The 19,011-nt window shown below is 39.9% G+C and overlaps 1 protein-coding gene across 2 annotated transcripts; it reads right to left on the bottom strand.

The window, feature by feature from the left end:
- Nucleotides 1-1,524: 1,524 nt before the first annotated feature.
- Nucleotides 1,525-19,011, bottom strand: FIGNL1 (fidgetin like 1). Of its 2 annotated transcripts, XM_064290211.1 has the most exons (3): nucleotides 18,934-18,994; nucleotides 17,003-17,131; nucleotides 1,525-14,390 (listed from the first exon to the last, which is right to left on the bottom strand). In XM_064290211.1, the coding sequence occupies exon 3, from the start codon at nucleotides 14,378-14,380 to the stop codon at nucleotides 12,359-12,361; it is 2,022 nt and encodes a 673-aa protein (XP_064146281.1). In that variant the 5' UTR covers nucleotides 14,381-14,390; nucleotides 17,003-17,131; nucleotides 18,934-18,994; the 3' UTR covers nucleotides 1,525-12,358. The 2 variants fall into 2 exon arrangements, with proteins under 2 accessions (XP_064146281.1, XP_003407181.1); XM_003407133.4 differs by lacking the exon at nucleotides 17,003-17,131 and having other exon boundaries at nucleotides 18,934-19,011.

Raw genomic sequence — 19,011 nt, 5'->3', positions numbered from 1 at the left:
CGTTTAACTGACTTTGGGCCTTTGTCAAAAATCAGCTGCTCATATGTGGATGGATTTATGTCTGGATTCTCAGTTCTGTTCTATTGGCCTATGTATCTGTTGTTGTAACAGTACCAGGCTCTTTTGACTACTGCAGCAGTATAATCGCATATTATTTTTATAGCTACCCCTTTAGGACAGAGTAGAACTATCCTATAGAGTTTCCAAGGAGCACCTGGTGGATTCAAACTGCCGACATTTTGGTTAGCAGCTATAGTACTTAACCAGTATGCCACCAGGGTTTCCTTTCATGTATTATGATGCTTCAACAAACTTATTTATGTAATATAGATTCCTAGAGTGGAATCACTTTTTGGTTGTTGTTAGGTGTATTTCTTGGTTGTTGTTGTTGTTTTTGTGTACCATTGAGTTGATTCCGAATCATAGCAATCCCATGTGACAGAGTAGAACTGCCCCATAGGCTCTTCTTAGCTGAGACCTTTAAGGAAGCCGGTCACCAGGTCTTTCTCCCACAGAGCCACTGGGTGGGTTTAAACCTTTAACCATTCTGTTAGCAGCCAAGTCCTTAACCGTTGTGCCACCATGACTCCTTGTATATTTTGGTAGGTATTGCTAAATTGCCTTCCAAGAAGGTAAGACTTATCACTACTCTTCCCTAACAATGTAGGACAGTGCCCTATTCTCTAAACCTTTACCGAAGCTGGATATTATCAATAGTTTCAATTATTTGCTCATATCTCAATAGTTTAATTTTTAGTTTTCAAGTTTACATTTTGATACTTTATACCTCAATGTGTAAGGTGTAAGGGTTTGTGACTCTTTGTCAGCATGCAGTATTTCTCTTCATCCGGTTTATTGCTTTTGACCTTGAGTCCTCCTTTGTATTAACAATGCTGCTCCTGGTTTTTGTTAGCTTTCTCCTGTTCTTATGTCTATTTCTTTACTTTCAACATTTCTGTTTCAGTTCATAAAGATTATAATTTGTACTGTCTTTTAACCTAATATATGAGGCTTTGTTTAGTAATCAAGGAGCTCTTTACAGCTATTATGAATATGAAAATATTTGGTCTTTTCCCTGACCCTTTTTTTTTTCTATTTATTAAGCCCTATGGCGCAGTTCTACTCTGCTCACATGGAGTAGCCATGAGTTGGAATCAACTTGACAGCGACAAACAACAACATTTATTAAGCTTTTATTCTTTCTTCATCTTTTTTTTTTTTTAATCCTTTCCTCTCTTTCATTGGATTGATCAGGTTTTCTTTGTTTTTTTCCTTTAGGATTTGGAAGTTTTGTATCCCGTTTCTGATCATTTTACCAACGATTGCTCTTACGTTTCAGGCATATTTAAATATATATAAATATACACATATAATGAATATATGTTTTTCGAGATGAATATACATGGGACACAGATATATTTAAAATATATGTACATATATTTTATGTACACATGTATTACAAATAATATTAGTATATTACACATACATATTTAGATATTTAATCAATACCAATTCAAGAATATTTTAGTATTTATTCTAAAGGAACGATTCCATATGAAATAGCTGATGATCATTAATATTCATAGTCATCTATTTCAACTATTAAAAAGAACATAAGGACTTGATACAATAAATAAAATGCAGCGCTAAAGACACACTACTTTGTGAGCTCCAAACTTCAACATCAACAATTTTAGGGATATTTTTAACTGAAAAATTATTGCAATTATTGCATTATTTTGAACATTTCTATTTTATATAGCTATTTGTCTTGGTTATCTAGTGCTGCTGTAACAGAAATACCGCAAGTGGATGGCTTTAACAAAGATTTATTCTCTCAGAGTTTTGGAGGCTAGAAGTGCAAACCCAAGGTGCCAGCTCCAGGGGAAGGCTTTGTCTCCCATTCGGCTCTGGGGGAAGGTCCTTGTCAGCAGTCTTCCCCGGTCTAGGAGCTTCGCAGCACAGGAGCCCTGGGTCCAAAGGACACATTCTGCTCCTAGCACTACTTTCTTAGTGGTCTGAGGTCTCCCTGTCTCTCTACTTGCTTCTCTCTTTTATATCTCAAAAGAGATTGACTCAAGATACAAACTAATCTTGTAGTTTGAGTCCTGCCTCATTAACACAACTGCCTCTAATCCTGCCTCATTAGCATCATATAGGTAGGATTTACAACACACGGGAAAATCACATCAGACAACAAAATGGTGGACATGATTCAATCCATAACATGTTTCTTCAATACATGGTAAATACAGGCATACCTCAGAGATATTGTGGGTTTGGTTCCAGACCACCACAATAAAGTGAATATCAAAATAAAGTGAGCTGCACAAATTGTTTGGTTTCCCAATGTATATTAAAAGTTATGTTTACAAGATACTGCAGTCTATTAAGTATGTAATAGCATTATGTCTAAAAAAGCAATGTACATAATTTAATTAAAAAATACTTTTTTGCTAAAAAATGCTAGCCATCATCTGAGCCTTCAGTGAGTTGTAATCTTTTCGCTGGTGGAGGGTCTTGCCACCACGTTGATGGCTGCTGACTGATCAAGGTGGCAATTGCTGAAGGCTGGAGTGGCTCTGGCAATTTCTTAAAAGAAGACAACAATGAAGTTTGCTGCATCGATCGAGTCTTCCTTCCATGAAGTATTTCTCTTAGCACAAGATGCTGTTTGATAGCGTTTTACCCACAGTAGAACTTCTTTTAAAACTGGAGTCAATTCTTTCAAACTCTGCTGCTTTATCAACTAAGTTTATGTAATATTCCAAATCCTTTGTTGTCATTCCAACAATGTTCACAGCATCTTTACCACTTTCTTTGTTCATCCATAAGAAGCAATTCTTCATCCGTTAAAGTTTTATCATAAGATTGCAGCAATTCAGTCACATCTCCAGATTCCACTTCTAATTCTAGTTCTCTTGCTATTTCCACCACATCTGCAGTTACTTCTTTCACTGAACTCTTGAACCTCTCAAAGCCATCCATGAAAGTTGGAATCAACTTCCTCCAAACTCCTGTTAATGTTGACATTTTTACCTCCTCCCATGAATCAAAAATGTTATTAATGGCGTCTAGAATGGTGAATCCTTTCCAGAAGGTTTTCAATTTACTTTGCTCCCATCCATCAGAGGAATCACTGCCTATGGCTATCACTATCATGAAATGTATTTCTTAAATAATAAGACTTGAAAGTCAAAATTCATTCTTGATCCATAGGCTGTAGAATAGATGTTGTGTTAGCAGGCATGAAAACAACATTAATCTCATCATACAACTCCCTCAGTGCTCTTGGGTGACCAGGTGCATTGTCAATGAGCAGTAATATCTTGAAAGGAATCTTTTTTTTCTGAGCAGTAGGTATCAACAGTGGGCTTAAAATATTTAGTAAACTATGTTATAAACAGATATGCCGTTATCCAGGTTTTGTTGTTCCATTTATAGGGCACAGTCAGAGTAGATTTAGCATAATTCTTAAGGGCCTCAAGATTTTCAGAATAGTAAATGAGCGTTGGCTTCAACTTAAAGTCACCAGCTGCATTAGCCCAACTAGAGAGTCAGCCTGCCCTTTGAAGCTCTGAAGCCAGCCATGGACTTCTCCTCTCTAGCTACGAAGGTTCTAGACGGCACCTTCCTCCAACACAAGGCTGTCTCATCCACAGTGAAAACCTGCTGTCTGGTGGAGCCCCTTCATCAGTTACCTCAGCCAGACCTTCTGGATGACTTGCTGCAGCTTCTACATCAGCACTCGCTGCTTCACCTGGCACTTTTATGTTATGGAGACGGCTTCTTTCCTTAGAGCCTCATAAACCAACCTCTGCTAGCTTCAAATTTTTCTTTTGCACCTTCCTCACCTCTCAGCCTTCATAGGATTGAAGAGAGTTAGGGCCTTGCTCTGGATTAGGCTTTGGCGTAAGGGGATGTTGTGGCTGGTTTGGTCTTCTACCCAGACCACTAAAACTTTCTCCATATCAGCAATAAGGCTGTTTCACTTATCATTTGGGTGGTCACTGGAATAACACTTTTAATTTTCTTCGAGAGCTTTTCCTTTGCATTCACTATTGTGCTGTTTGGTGCAAGAGGCCAAGCTTTCAGCCTATCTCGGCTTTTGACATGCCTTCCTCACTAAGCTTAATCATTTCTAGCTACTGATTTAAAGTGAGATATGTGTGGGGGAAAAAAAAAAAAAAAGACCCTTCCTTTCACTTGAACACTTAGAGGCCATTGTAGGGTTATTAGTTGACCTAATTTCAATATTGTCATGTCTCAGGGAATAGGGAGGCCCACGGAGATGAAGAGAGATGGGAGAACAGCCAGTTAGTGGAGCAGTCAGAACACACACAGCATTTATAGATTAAGTTCACCATCTTATATGGGTGCGTTTCATGGAGTCCCAAAACAACTTCAATAGTAACATCAAAGATCACCGATCACAGATCACTGTAACAGATATAATAATGAAAAAATTTGAAATATTGTGAGAATTACCAAAATGTGGCAGAGACACGAAATGAGCATATGCTGATGGAAAAATGGTGCTGACAGACTTGCTCGACAGAGTTGCCACAAACCTTCAATTTGTAAAAAACTCAATATCTGCAAAGCACAATAAAATGAGGTATGCCTGTAATTATTTCAAAATTACAGATAAAATATTACTTGTTTAACTTTTTCCCCGACAATAGTTTCTGTAGTATAATTCACATCACACGATTTTCAGTGACAGAATGAGACTGGGCTGTGGCACAATGCCTGATGATAAAGAATTTTCAAAGTGTCCAAATTTGTAGCAACATTGGGATAACAAGATGTAAGACTGTTAGAACAAAATCCAGTCTATTTCTGTGAAACTCACTAATTCTAGAGAGCAGATTCTCAAATTTAATTTTCAAGGTCTAGAAATTAGATTAATTTCCAGTTTCCAAGGTTGCTTGCATATATACAATACAGAATTTTAAAGGAAACTTTTAACTAAATTACATACAAGGTTGCTGCTGACACAAAGTTCTATATCTGCACTGCCCAATAGAGCAGCTACTAGGCAGATGAGGCTGCCCAGCACTCAGACAAGTTCGAACTGAGATGGGCTGTAAGTGTAAAATACACACTGAATTTCAAAGACTTAGCATGCCTGTGAAAGCTGATCAACGAAAAAAAGAAGACAGAAGAATTGATACACTTAAGCTGTGGTGTTGGTGAAGAATATTAAATATACCACAGACCGTCAGAAGAAGGAACGAATCAGTCTTCAAAGAAATGCAACCAGAATGCTCCTTAGAACTGAGGATGGCAAAGCTTCATCGTGCTTACTTTAGACATGTACGTCAACAGGAAAGACCAATCTCTAGAAAACGACATCATGTTTGGTAAAGTAGGGGGTCACTGAAAATGAGGAAAATCCTCATTGTGATAAATTGGCACAATAGCCTCAACAATGGGCTCAAACATATCAAAGATCATGGAGATGTGCAGGCCCAGACAACATTTTATTCTATTATATATAAGGTTACCACAAGTTGGAGGCTTCTGTACAGTGACTAACAATATAAAAAAACAATGTAAAATCTCATAATTTTTATGATGATTACATATGGAAATAATAATAGCCAGGGTGTTAATTTCACTTGGTTTTTACTTTTTTACGTGGCTTGTAGAAAATTTTCAATTACTTTTCTATTGAACAGCATTGTTCAAGGTATCCTTGGACCCACCCAAGATAATAGAGTGAAGGTGATGAAATGTCATTGTGTGATTACGTTACAGAAGGTTAAAACATCTGTCTTGCCAGTAGACTCTCCCCCTTGCTAGCTTTGGGGGAGCAAGCAGCCATGTTGTCAAGATCTACATGGCAAGGAAATGAAGACAACCTCCAACCAACAGGGAAAACCTGGTGGCGTAGGGGTTCAGTGCTATGGCTGCTAACCAGAAGGGTCGGCAGTTCAAATTCACCAGGTGCTCCTTGGAAACTCTATGAAGCAGTTCTACTCTGTCCTATAGGGTCGCTATGAGTTGGAATCAACTCCATGGCAGGGGGTTTGGTTTTTCTAACCAACAGACAGCAAGAGACAGGCCCTCAGTCCAGCTGCCTGCAAGCAAGTGAATGCTGCAATCACATGAGCTTGGAAGTGTATCTTTCCCCAGTCGAGCCTCAGATGAGACTGCATCTCTGGCCGACAGATTCATTGTAGCTTTGTGATTCCCAGAAGTGTAGGACATAGCTAAGCCTGACCCACAGAAACTGCAAGATCATAGATGTATATTGTTTTAAGCCACTAAGTCTGTGATAATATGTTACACAACAATAGATATCTAATACACTAGCTGTCTATATTTATTTTACGGCTACCATATTTTCTGGGATCAGGATTTTTTAAAGCAGTACTCAGTGTCCTGAATTAATGATTTCCTTTGAGGTGAATTATTCTACTTCTTCTCTGGTGGTCTTCAGTTGTTGGTTGTTCTCAGATGTCTAGTCAATCTTGTGTTATTCCGAAGTGAACATGAAAAGTCCCTGGCCTTAAGGAACTTTCTAGTGGGTGTTTCAGAGTGGAGAGGGGTGAAGGGCAGAAGACAGTAAACATAAATAAAATATTTTCAGTTAGTGATATGTACCATGAAAAAATAACACGGGATAATAGCACAGTGACTGGTGTGCATGTGCTAGGAGTTGGTGAATGCTAGTTACATACAGTGGTCAAGGAAGGTCTTTCTGAAGAAATGGTATCTATGACTTGAGCAATGAGGCAGTAACTTTAAGAAGATACAGAAGAGCTTTGCAAGCTCAAGGAACAGATATAAATGTTCTTCTGCTGTTATTCCCTATTAGTTTTCTACTCCTGCTGTAACAAATGACCAGAAACTTAGTGACTTAGAACAACACTTATTTCCTCATAGTTCTGTAGATCAGTAGTCTGGTAGGCATGGCTGGGTTTTCTACTCTGGGTCCCAAAAGGCTGAAATTAGGTGTTAGGCAGCTTTGGCTCTTATCTGGATGCCCTGTGGAAGAATGTGCTTCCAGACTCATTCTTCTTGCTGGCAGAATTGTTTCTGTGGTTGTAGGACTGGGTTCCCATTTTCTTGCTGTCAGCCAGGGGTAACCATTAGCTCCTAGATGCCTCTCTGCAGGCTTTGCACATGGACCCCTACATCATTGAGCCAACAGTGGTATGTCAAATCCTTCTCATGCTTGGGATGTCTGGATTCCCTTCTGCTGCAACTCTTATTCTGTTCCTTATAACCTAGAATAGCCTAATTAGCAACACTTAAAAACTAACCCTTAGATGACTTTTTTTTTTGGGGGGGGGGGACAGGGGGAGCATAGTGCCCAGCATCTGGCAGATACTCTGGAAGCCTGTGTCAAATTGATAAATTGTTTTGTAATTGACAGCAGACCTGGATTTGTCACAATCACCTAGTACACTCCTCTCATTTTTATCACTAAGGAAACTGAGACCTTAGGGGACATATACAAACTATTCAAGGTCAGAAACATTGGCACTTTTCAATGCTCTTTCCACTATAAACTGATTGTGTGTTAGAGGTTAAGTTTTATTCACGGGGGATGAAAGTGGTGACTACAGCTCATCTGCTTTCCTAGGAATCCCTCCATTAAGCCAGTCTACTGGCGCAGATTTTTAAAAAGCCACTCCATCTAACTTGTTCGCCAATGGATCCACTTTGAGGTCAAGAGCCAAGACTCTGAGAAGGAAGTTTAAAAATATATCTTTACCTGACCTGCCCTTTTGCCTCAGATCTAGATAGAATCCTCTCTTTCAATAAGACTTCCAGAGGTAGATTGTCAAGGGTCCCATAAGAAACCAATAAACAATATTTAAAGAGGAGAAAATGAAATAATGTGGAACCTGTGAAAAACAAAACAAAGATATTCCTTCTTTCGAACAAGATTTTCTCAGTGGAACTAAAGATAAATTTAGATGGCATATGATCTCTAATATCGAGATAATAGAACATCACAAGTATTAGGCACAATAACCTAGAACAGACAACTATATGAAATAGTTGAAAAGAAGCAATAAGAGCGGGATCAAGGCAGATGGACAGAAGATGTACAATTATTGAGCAATCACAAATCAGACCTTTTAAACCTGTATTTCACTTAATCATCATTCTCCAAGATAGGTACAGGCTAGTCTAATTTTAGAATTGAGACTAAACAATTAAGCAGTCTACAGTCACAGCAAATAAATGAGAGCCAGAAAAACAAGTCTATTTGGTTTAAAATTGTATGATCTTTACATTATAGTTCCACCTTACCAACATTAGCTTGACAATGTGGAAGGCAGGCTTGTGGAATATTTTAAATTGAGAAAATAAAATATCAAAAGAATGAGAGAGAAGACCATAGATCTGGAATAGAATTTCTAAAGAATACAAATCAAAAGGACCACAGGTTACAATGAGATGTATAACAGAAACATTTACAAAGGCCTGACGCTGGATAATAAGTTTGGTTAACTTACTGTATTCCTACCAACATTTTCAAGCATAAATACCACAACTAAGTTACATGTTCTGGTATATAATTCTACGATAGAGATGTTAAGTTTCAAAGATATTAAAGAGCAGTCCAGCTTTCACTTCTCTGAAATAAACAAGGCTGGAGATGGTAGAGTACCAAACACTCAGGAGGAAAGGATTTAATCGGACATTATCTTATCCAGTCAAGATAACATTCACATGTGGAGATAACAAAACATCTCAAATAGAAGTTACAGGAAATGTCCTACACCCAATTGCCTCAGAAACATACTGCAAATCACTAAGGGCTAAAAAACCCAGAACCCATTGCCATCGAGTTGATTCCAACTCATGGCGACCCTAATGGATAGGGCAGAACTGCCGCATAGGGTTTCCAAGGAGGAGCTGGTGGATTCACACTGCCAACCTTTTGGTTAGCAGCCATAGCTCACTGTATAGCTCTTAACCACTGCACCACCGGGGCTCCAGGGCCAAAAGGTCTCTTCCATTTGATGCCATGTAGAAACAACTGTCAGGTTACTCCCAGTCTCAAATTTTCATTCCAGACGTGTGTCCTGCTCAATTAGTCTTTTCAGAAGGTTTAGCTTCTCACTTGAATAGGGCAGACCTTAACCTTACTTTCAAATGCTAACCAGACACATGGGGCTCCACCTAATCCAAGATGAACTGAGTCAACTGGATTTTTCCTCTTGGACATAATCTACCCTAAGCTCAACAAAGGGAAGTAGCCCTGTGATTGGTGATAACTGCAGCTGAATGTCAGGACTGGCAGAAGTTGCAGTTACAAAACTAATAATAAACATTAAGACCAAGTTAAATAAAACACTAACACCTAGTGGACCATTGCTCATAAATAACTAAGGTCATTATAATATCCAAGGGGTCACGATTGATCTGTAAAAGAATGAACATCAGGAAAGAAAAACTGCAGAGAATTCCTGGACATCAATATATAGGAATCCAAGTGTAATGGACTGAATTGTGTCCCCCCAAAATGTGTCCACTTCATTAGGCCATGTGTGGTTATCCTCTATTTTGTGATTTTCCTATGTGTTATAAATCATAATCTCTGCCTGTGGTTACAAGGATTAGGGTGGGATTGTAACACCCTTCCTCAGGTCACCTCCCTGATCCAATGTAAAGGGAGTTTCCCTGGGATGTGGCCTGCACCACCTTTTCTCTCTCAAGAGATAAAAGGGAAGCAAGCAGAGTTGGGGACCTCATACCACTAAGAAAGCAGCACCAGGAGCAGAGCGGGTCCTTTGGACATGGGGTCCCTGTGCCTGAGAAGCTCCTCAACCAGGAGAAGATTGAATACAAAGACCTTCCTTCACAGCCAACAGAGAGAGAAAGCCTTCCCCTGGAAGCGATGCCCTGAACTTGGACTTTTAGCCTACTTTACTATGAGGAAATAAATTTCTCTTTGTTAAAGCCATCCACTTGTGGTATTTGTTATAGCAGCACTCGATGACTAAGACACCAAGGTTATAGTGTTTATACCAAAATGGATAGGGACGAAGACAGTAAGGAAGAATACTGTAAAATGCTTTAAAATTTTGATATAAATTAAAAACTAAAAGTTTAAGATCCAATTCTAATAAAAGGCAATCACATATTTCAAAAGAAAAAACTAAAAATTACAATAATAAATCCTTTAAAATAGTGCCAACAGTAACACACATGAGGACCATGCCTCACAGTTCAATATAGGTATAGGAGACCATTGGGCACACCAGTCCAAAAGCACAGATGAGAAGGCAGGAAGGGACAGGAAAACCAGACAAATGGAAACAGGGAACTCGGACGGAGGAGTGTTGACACATCACAGGGTTGGCAACCAATGTCACAAAACAATTTCATTAACTGTTCAATGAGAGATTAATTTGCTCTGTAAACTTTCACCTAAAGCACGATAAAAACGAGAAAAAAAAAGTTTTAAGTAGAATGAATTATGTACATTTGGCATAAAATATGAGTAAACTATAGAGTTTTGTCTTCTATATTATATAAAAATATTTTTATAACACAAGAAAAATATAGTATAAAAACAGACGCCAGACCAAGAATAAAAATCAAAATAATATTAAGTTTACCTATTAAGAGAAGAGTTTCAAATTCCATTTCTTTTTAAGTTGCACTGCTCACATGAGAAACATTAGAACTTCAACGTAACCCACGTGAGAGCAAGGATTTTTATCTGCGTTGGTTACTGCTCTACCTTCAGCACCTACAACACTGCCTGGCACTCAATGCGTATTTGTTAAATGAAAGAATGTAAAAAGGATGCTAACAAACAAAAACAAAAGCTGCGTAATGCCCAACATTAGCATGATATAAGCAAGCAGGCACTTTGATTCAGTGACAGTGATAATGTACATAAAAAAATCAAACCAGTTGCCGTCGAGCTGATTCTGACTCATGGATACCTCACATGTACAAGAGTAGAACTGTGCTCCACAGGGTTCTCAATGGCTGATTTTTCAGAAGTAGACTGCCAGGCCTTTCTTCTGAGGTACCTCCAGATGAACTCAAACCTCCATCCTTTCAATTAGGAGTCAAGCATGTTAACTGTTTGCACCACCCAGGGACTCCTGGGAACGTATATAGGTAGTACTTTTCTAAAGGACAGTTTAGAACACATGCCAAAAGTCTTAAACACAGGCACACATGCACACTCTTTAATATGAGAATTTTATTCAAGAAATTTATATTAAAAAAAACTCAAAAGATTTCAACCACAATGGCACTCAACGTATTTTTGTTTGCAATAAACAAAAGATAATAAACAACCTAGTATCTGCCTTAAATGTCCCCTAACAGAGGCGTGAACAAATGATAATACATCCATGCAATGGAACCCTAGGCAACCATGTGAATGGGAGACGTTGTAGCAGTATAAGTTAACAGAGGAAATGATGACGATACACTTATTAAAAAAAAAAAAAACAGGCCGTACAAGAAAATACATAGCACAATTCCACTCTTGTATAAAGCAAAGCATCTAGAAGACTCTATATACCACAATGTTAGTAGTGTTTCCCCTTCAAAGTGATTTCTATTTTCGTTTCTATTTTCTGTTTCTCAAATGAACATGTATTATTTGTAAATCAAAATTATAAAAACCTGAAAATATTTTTTTGAAAAAGAACAATACTATAGGCTGTGAAGTAGTGACAAAGTGTTAATTTTAAATATATACCTCCTGCAAAATATAACACATTCTTCATCTTTCAGTCCTGTGGATACATCTCTGCTATTAGATTAGTGCTTGCTATTTCTGAACATATTTTTATCAGCCCAGTTAAGAGAAGAAACCTGTAAGAGATTAAAAAATCAGCAAAAGTAGAAACTGGCACACTATAGCTTTCGGTGAGATCTTAAGTGTACCTGAACGTAAGAAATATTTTTCTGAATTTAAGCCACATACTAGGTAACACTAAGAGTTTAATAGCTTTCAAAAAGGAACTCTTTCTTAAATAAGAGATGAATATAAATCTCATACACCCTCATATACAGGTGTAAACTTCATATTTAAAAAAATTTTCAATTTGAGCTCATTAGTCTTCACATTAGACATCTTCAAACAAGCATCTCTTAGAAACAAAAGACAAGGCTCATTCCCATTTTGTATAAACAGGTTTATGCATCAGGTAATAGCTGGAAGGCAAATAAAGCTTTTATTAATACTGGCTATGTCAACCAATTGTAAAATGTAAGCTATTGCTATTCTACTGTATATGAGGTACAGGACTCAGACTATACACTAAAAGATGCAATTAATAAATTCCCAATATCCTTTGCTAAAAAATGGAAAAGATTGTACTACAAAGATGCCACCTTTTAACTGCAAGTGTACCATTTACTTCCCACAACCAAAAGTTTTGTTCCAGTCTTCATAAAGCTCTAAATCTTTTGGAGACACACTGGGTCGCACAGTTCTAAAAGCATTTTCAAAATCAATATAAGTTATTGGTCGAACTTGATCTGGTGTTATCGTGGCAATGTCAGCAGTTTGTAAACTGCGAATAGGACCCAGAGAAGCTTCTCTGCAAAGCTGTGTCATGTCTGCCCCAGAGAACCCATCAGACTGCTGTACAATCAGGTCAAGCTCCTCTTCACTGAGGCAACACTGCTCCCTGGACATCAAATTAACTACTATCTGCTTTCGGGCTGAAGCCTCTGGGAGGGGAATATAAAGCCTCTTCACCAATCGTCTCCGAGCAGCCTCATCAATTTCTTGTGGCCGATTGGTTGCTCCCACCACTAGAATCCGATCTTCAGAGGATGTGGTTGCTCCATCTAACTGAACTAAAAATTCAGTTTTTATCCTTCGAGAAGATTCATGCTCACCATCTCCTCGTTGAGATAACAGAGAATCAATTTCATCAATAAATATCACAGCTGGTTGCTGACACCTTGCAACAGCAAACAACGCACGGACCATTTTCTCTCCCTCGCCAACCCATTTAGAAGTCAAAGACGAAGCAGAAATGCTAAAGAACGTTGCCCCAGACTGACTCGCAATGCACTTGCCAATTAGAGTTTTACCAGTCCCAGGAGGACCAAAGAGCAGAATTCCTTTAGGAGGTCCCCGTAAGCCAGTAAAGATGTCTGGCCTCAGCATGGGCCACACAACTATCTCCTTTATTGTGGTTTTAGCAAATTCTACTCCTGCTATATCTTCCCAGTTTATTGGAGGCCCATGATCCATAATCTCATTCATAATAAGTTCAATCATCTTTGGCTCCAAGTTCTTCAAACGCTCATCAATTGGATGTGCTGGTTCTGTAGGCCCTGCCTCATAAGGTTTATGCTGCATTCCCCCATTCTGATCACCCCCATCTTGCTTAGGTACAGGAGGAACAAATTTTCCAAATATTCCTCTAGATCTACCAGCTCCCAGAGACTTTTTTACGCCACCATATGAAGACCCTGATGCCCGCTGGGGTTGGTGGCATTTTTTTTGCTGATCAACCCATAATTGTTCTTTGGCAGTTTTAAAAGTAGGCAGGCTGCTCTCCTCCCTTTGGCAACTATCTTCCATTTTACTAAAAGCCTTATTTGGTGTTGGATTGGAAAGTGCATCAATAACACCATAAAAAGCCTTCTTTTCCTGTGGATTTTCACAGCTGGGAGGAAAACAAGACTGATTAGATGAGAACATATTTAGTCCTATGTTGGCTTTTGGAGAGCCATGATTTTTCTTTTTAACATTTCCAAATAAAGGTGTGGCATGGAATTTTGCAGTGGCTGATTCACCTAAAGGCATTGAGAATGCAGGACAAATTTTAGTAGTGTTAGTCACCATAGGTGTCTGGGCATTCTGAGGACACTTTGAAGGTCTGTTCTCTGTGGTGTCTTGGGTCTTATCTGCACCACGACTTAAGTTAGGTGAAAGTTTATTCTCTTCAGAACCACACGCACTAAATTTTGGAAAATCAAAGACACCGGCCTCCTTATGAATCACTACTGACGCATCAGCAGTTGCCAACAGAGAGTCTCTGAATTTTCTGCCAGCTTGCATCATCTCCTGCACACTACTCATTTTGAAAACATTATTTATTGTCAATCCAGACCGCCACTTGTCACTGTCGGTTTGCTGAGATGTTGCCAAAGCTAAAATATTTTCCGCATAGTTGTTCAAGCCTGTTTCAACATTGTCAGAATCAACAATTGTAGAATACTTCTCTGCATATTTTTTGAACAGTTTGGTAGCACAGACCTGGGATATCTCAGAGTTTGCCCACGCATACTGAATGCGCAGTATCTGTGCACGGTACGCATCTGCCTTCTGGCCTGATGAACACGTACCAGACGTAATTGTGAAGTAATTCTTCTGCCACTCACTCAGGTGCACAGATCGAGAGCTGGAGGTCTGCATTTCAGAGGTTCTACAACAAATGATACAAATGAAAAAAATCAGTATCATGAAAAAAAAAGAAGATATAATACTTTAAACACACTTTTTAAAATGCTCTGCTAATCTGAAGGAGGGTAGACTGGACTTTTCATTTACAAAGTAAATGAATTGGGACAGATCATTTATAAGGTAAATATCTAGATCGACCAGCTCCCAGATTTCATACAAAAAGGACCGCAAGGATCCAATACAAAGACTTGATGTTATAATGCGTTTTTATCTGAGTTGAACTGTTCTAGTTATATAATAATTTTCCCTGGTAACAGGGAAAATACTTAAAATGTTTAGATGGAAAAGACTGAAAATTAATCAGCAAAGGAAAGGCAATATGGAAGAACAATGGAACTATACACAAACAAAACAAAACAACCAGGGGTTTAATTCTGGTATCTAACAGAAATTAGATGAATGATCTTAAACAAGCCTCTTACTAATCTTTGAACTTTCAGTTTTCTTATCTACAAGGCGGCAGGGCTAAGAATCAAGTTAAATGACAAATATGGAAATGCTCTGAAATCTACTATTATTATCCCTATTGCATGAATGTAGAAACTGAGGCTGAGAATTAAGAAACTTATATGAGATCGCACAGCAAGGTGCCTGAATTTAAACATACGCAGTTTTACCCCAGCTATGGTGTATTTCGGAGGCCCTGGGTAGGGCAACAGTTAACGACTCAGCTGCTTACTGAAAGGCTGGCAGTTGTGGTGGTTCAAGTCCAGAGGTGCCTTGGAACAAAGGCCTGGCAATCTACTTCGGTACTATCAGTCCTTGAAGAACCTGATGGAGCACAGTTCTACTCTGACACACATGGGGACGCCATGAGATGGAACCGACTCAACAGAAACTGGCAAAGCTGTGCACTTCACCATGTACAAAATGTTTCTTGATGCTACTATCAAAGCTCATAGATTGAGCTTCACAGATCATAAATATGAATATTTGGTGTTTTTAAATGCTCTATTCATGACTGAACACCTGAAAAAGGATGCCCAGAATCTCTCACAATTTTCCAATTTCCCATAAAGTACAAAAAAGAAAAGGAAGTGAAACTATTATCGTGAATGAAATATGAGAGCAAGCTAAGCAACCTGCTACTAAAAAACATTTACTCTATATTTCAAGTTATTTTCGTAAGCCTCTTCAGTAAGTTACAAGTATTTCAACAGAACTGTAGATGACTATATCGTGTTGGAAACCCTGGCGGCATAGTGATTAAGAGCTATTGCTGCTAACCAAAAGTCAGCAGTTCGAATCCACCAAGTGCTCCTTGGAAACTCTATGGGGCAGCTCTACTTTGTCCTATAGGGTTACTATGAGCCGGAAATGACTCCACGGCAATGAGTTTGTTTTTTCTTGTATTATGTTGCTGGATGTGTAGAATTTGCCTGACAACTCACAAGAAAAATGCATAAGAAAACTTTTTAAGTTTCTTATGAGTATTGCAATAAACTTAAAACCTTGAGCTGATGTATTTAAAACTTACCTTCCAAATTACCTGTAAATATAGCTTAATAAATTGCAAGCTCTTTTAGTTCAAGACACATGTTTAATACAGCTCTGTGTCACCCATAATGTCTTACACAGAATTTGTCACATTGTAGGCAGGTGTTCAAAAATCTTTGTTGAAAAAATAAGGAAACTCAAGATCCACTAAGGCTGTAAATTTGCTCAGTTATATAGCTGAATGAACTAGAGTTAAAGCTAGATCTGAGGTTCCCTGACAACCAGTTCATCATTCTTTCCACTATAGGATTTCAACTCTTATTTATAATCTCTTTTATGCATTACAGAAGCCCTAGTGTCACACTAGTTAAGAGCTACAGCTGCTAACCAAAAGGTCAGCAGTTCAAATCCACCAGCTGCTCCTTAGGAACCCTAGGGGGGAGTTCTACTCTGTCCAATAGGGTCGCTATGAGTCAGAATCAATTTGATTGCAATGTGTTTGGTTTTGGTTTATGCAATAATGGAAATGAGAAATAAAAAGAGAAACAGGTGACACGGAAAGCTATTATAAACTTCAGTAATTATTATGATCATCCTCTTCTTCTCCATGGCTTCACGTCACTTTACTGTCTGCAATACTGGGATTCCTCCCACAGCTCAGGGTTGTAGTCACTGTTCTCTGAATGCCCTCTTTTTTCCCCTCTGCCTTCACCTTTTTCTTTAATATTCATCTTCTTTCCTTCAACTCAATCACTTATCCAACAAATATATTAAACAACTGTTTGGAGATCAATAATCAATGGTATAGCCATTGTCCCAGTCATCATTTTCAAGTCACTTTAATCTTTATGTCCTTTGCTAGATCTAAATGTTACGGTTAATTAGCAATGACATATGAAACTTTGTTTCAATCTTCTTTATTTTGATAATTTTCTGCTTACTTTTAAAATGTGATATGTCTTTCCAATTAGATATTTGGCTCCTGCAAGAAGGAACTGTTTTCCATTACATTTATGTTCTCCTAGTACTAAAATAAGATACCCTCTGTAATGAACCAACTCATAGTAACTCATAGTGCCAAAGCAGAACTGGTCCACGTAGTTTCCAAGGAGCACCTGGTGGATTCGAACCACTGACCTTTTGGTTAGCAGCTGTAGCACTTAACCACTACAGCACCAGGGTTTCCAAGATAAGATATCCACTGTAATAAATCAAAACCAAAAACCAAACCCGTTGCCATGGAACTGACTCCAACTCATAGCGACCCTGTAATAAAAAAAAAAAAAAAATAGCAGCTATTAAAATACTGACAGAGTTCTAACCATGTGCCAGACCATTGTATAAGGTCCTTTCTATAACCGCTCTAATTTCCAAGGGGCACAATAGTGGAGGAGCAGAAGGCACAATAGCCAGGCTGCCTGAGTGCAGATCCTGGCTCCATTACCTGCCAGCTATGACCTTGGGTAAATTCCTTAATTTCTCTGTGCCTCAGTTTTACCATATAAAAATGAGCACAGTAACAGCACTTTGGCTGAAAAAAAAAAAAACATGGCAACACCATGTGTTGCAGAGTAGAACTACTCCATAGGGTTTTCTTGGCCATAATCTTTATGGAAATGATCACCAGGCCTTTCTTCTACAAACCACTGAGTGGATTTCAACCATCAACCTTTAGGTTAGCAAAAACCCAAACCCAAATAAACCCCTTGCCATCAAGTCGATTCCTACTCATAGGAGAGAGTAGAGCTGTCCCTGTAGGTTTCCAAGGAGTGGCCGGTGGATTTGAACTGCCAACCTTTTGGTTAGCTGCCTAGTTTTTAACCACTGCACCACCAGGGCTCCATAAAATGATGCTTGGACATCCTGGCCTATTGTCAAAATGACGCCTAATGTGGGGTTCGAACCCATGAGCCTGAGATGAAGGGCCTCATGCTCTACTGACTTAGGTTAGTAGTCCAGTACAAACTTGCAAACCAGTGGCGACACCCAGGGACAATTACTTAGCTGACCAACCCATTGCCTCGGAGTAGATTCTGACTCATAGCAGCCCTACAGGTCGGAGCAGAACTGCGCTATAGCAGCCCTACAGGTCGGAGCAGAACTGCGCTATTGGGTTTCCAAGGCTGTAATCTTTACAGAAGCAGGCTGCCACACATTCTCCCGCAGAGGGCCTGGTGGGTTCCAGCCACCAAGCTTTCGGTTAGCAGCTGAGTGCTCTAACCACCAGGACTCCTTACTTAGCTGACAGGGTCTTTTAATTCTGCAAAGCACTCAAAGCAGTTTTTAGCACGTAGAAAAAAATGTTGGTTTTCATTCTTGTTCACAATAACCGCTCAAAGAAGGAACTAAGCCCTTCTTTCTTACCTCAAGGAAGGTAACAACTGAGCGGTCATCAGGTCACACGGACTGTAAACGGTCAGGGTGGAAGGGCACTCTAAGCTCATATTCACTGCACTGCTTTATTGCCAAAAGAGCAACACTGAGAATACAATTTAAAAGACAGGCTCTAGCCCCCAAATGAACCAGCTCACACAGGTCTAACACCCTGGAACCTGGGGTCCAAACCAGGCCACAACAGTCCACTGGGTCTGCCCGGAGGGCTGCTTTCCTAAGCTTAGATCAAGCAGTGCTCTTGCCCTGACCAATCGCCTTCCTCGTAGCTTCGAAACCCACCCCCACCCCCGAAAAAAAAAGTACAAGAAGGCGGCGCGGGGACACAGCCGTCACCAGCGCACACCCCAGCCTCCAGCACTCCGTGACCTCCGGCCGCCCTCCCCGCCGGACGTTCTTCCGTCGTGAGGTCCCCGTCATCCCCCCCGGTCCCTCAGGTGCGTGGCCCGCGCGGCCCTCTTCCGTCACCCCCCGCACACCGGGCGCCGGCCGGCCTGCACGCCGACCCCGGCCCGCCCCCACGGCGGGCGCCCCTCGCAGAGTCGGGGCCTGCCTCGGCTTCCTCCTGCCCTTCGCTGCCGCCCAGCTACCTCCGTCCCGCCCAGGCGCCTCCGAGGGGTAGCGACATCCCGCCCCACGGGCCTCCCTCCATCGCCACTACCACTGCCACCGCTGACCTGAGGGCTGAGCCCTGACGCCCGCAGCCTCCGAAAAGCGCGGGTACTAGGCTCGCGCCTGCGCACTGCTTACGTGCT

The sequence above is a fragment of the Loxodonta africana genome, chromosome 8 (assembly GCF_030014295.1).
Source record: "Loxodonta africana isolate mLoxAfr1 chromosome 8, mLoxAfr1.hap2, whole genome shotgun sequence".
Classification (NCBI taxonomy): domain Eukaryota; kingdom Metazoa; phylum Chordata; class Mammalia; order Proboscidea; family Elephantidae; genus Loxodonta; species Loxodonta africana.
This window is presented reverse-complemented; position numbering and strand designations above follow the sequence as displayed.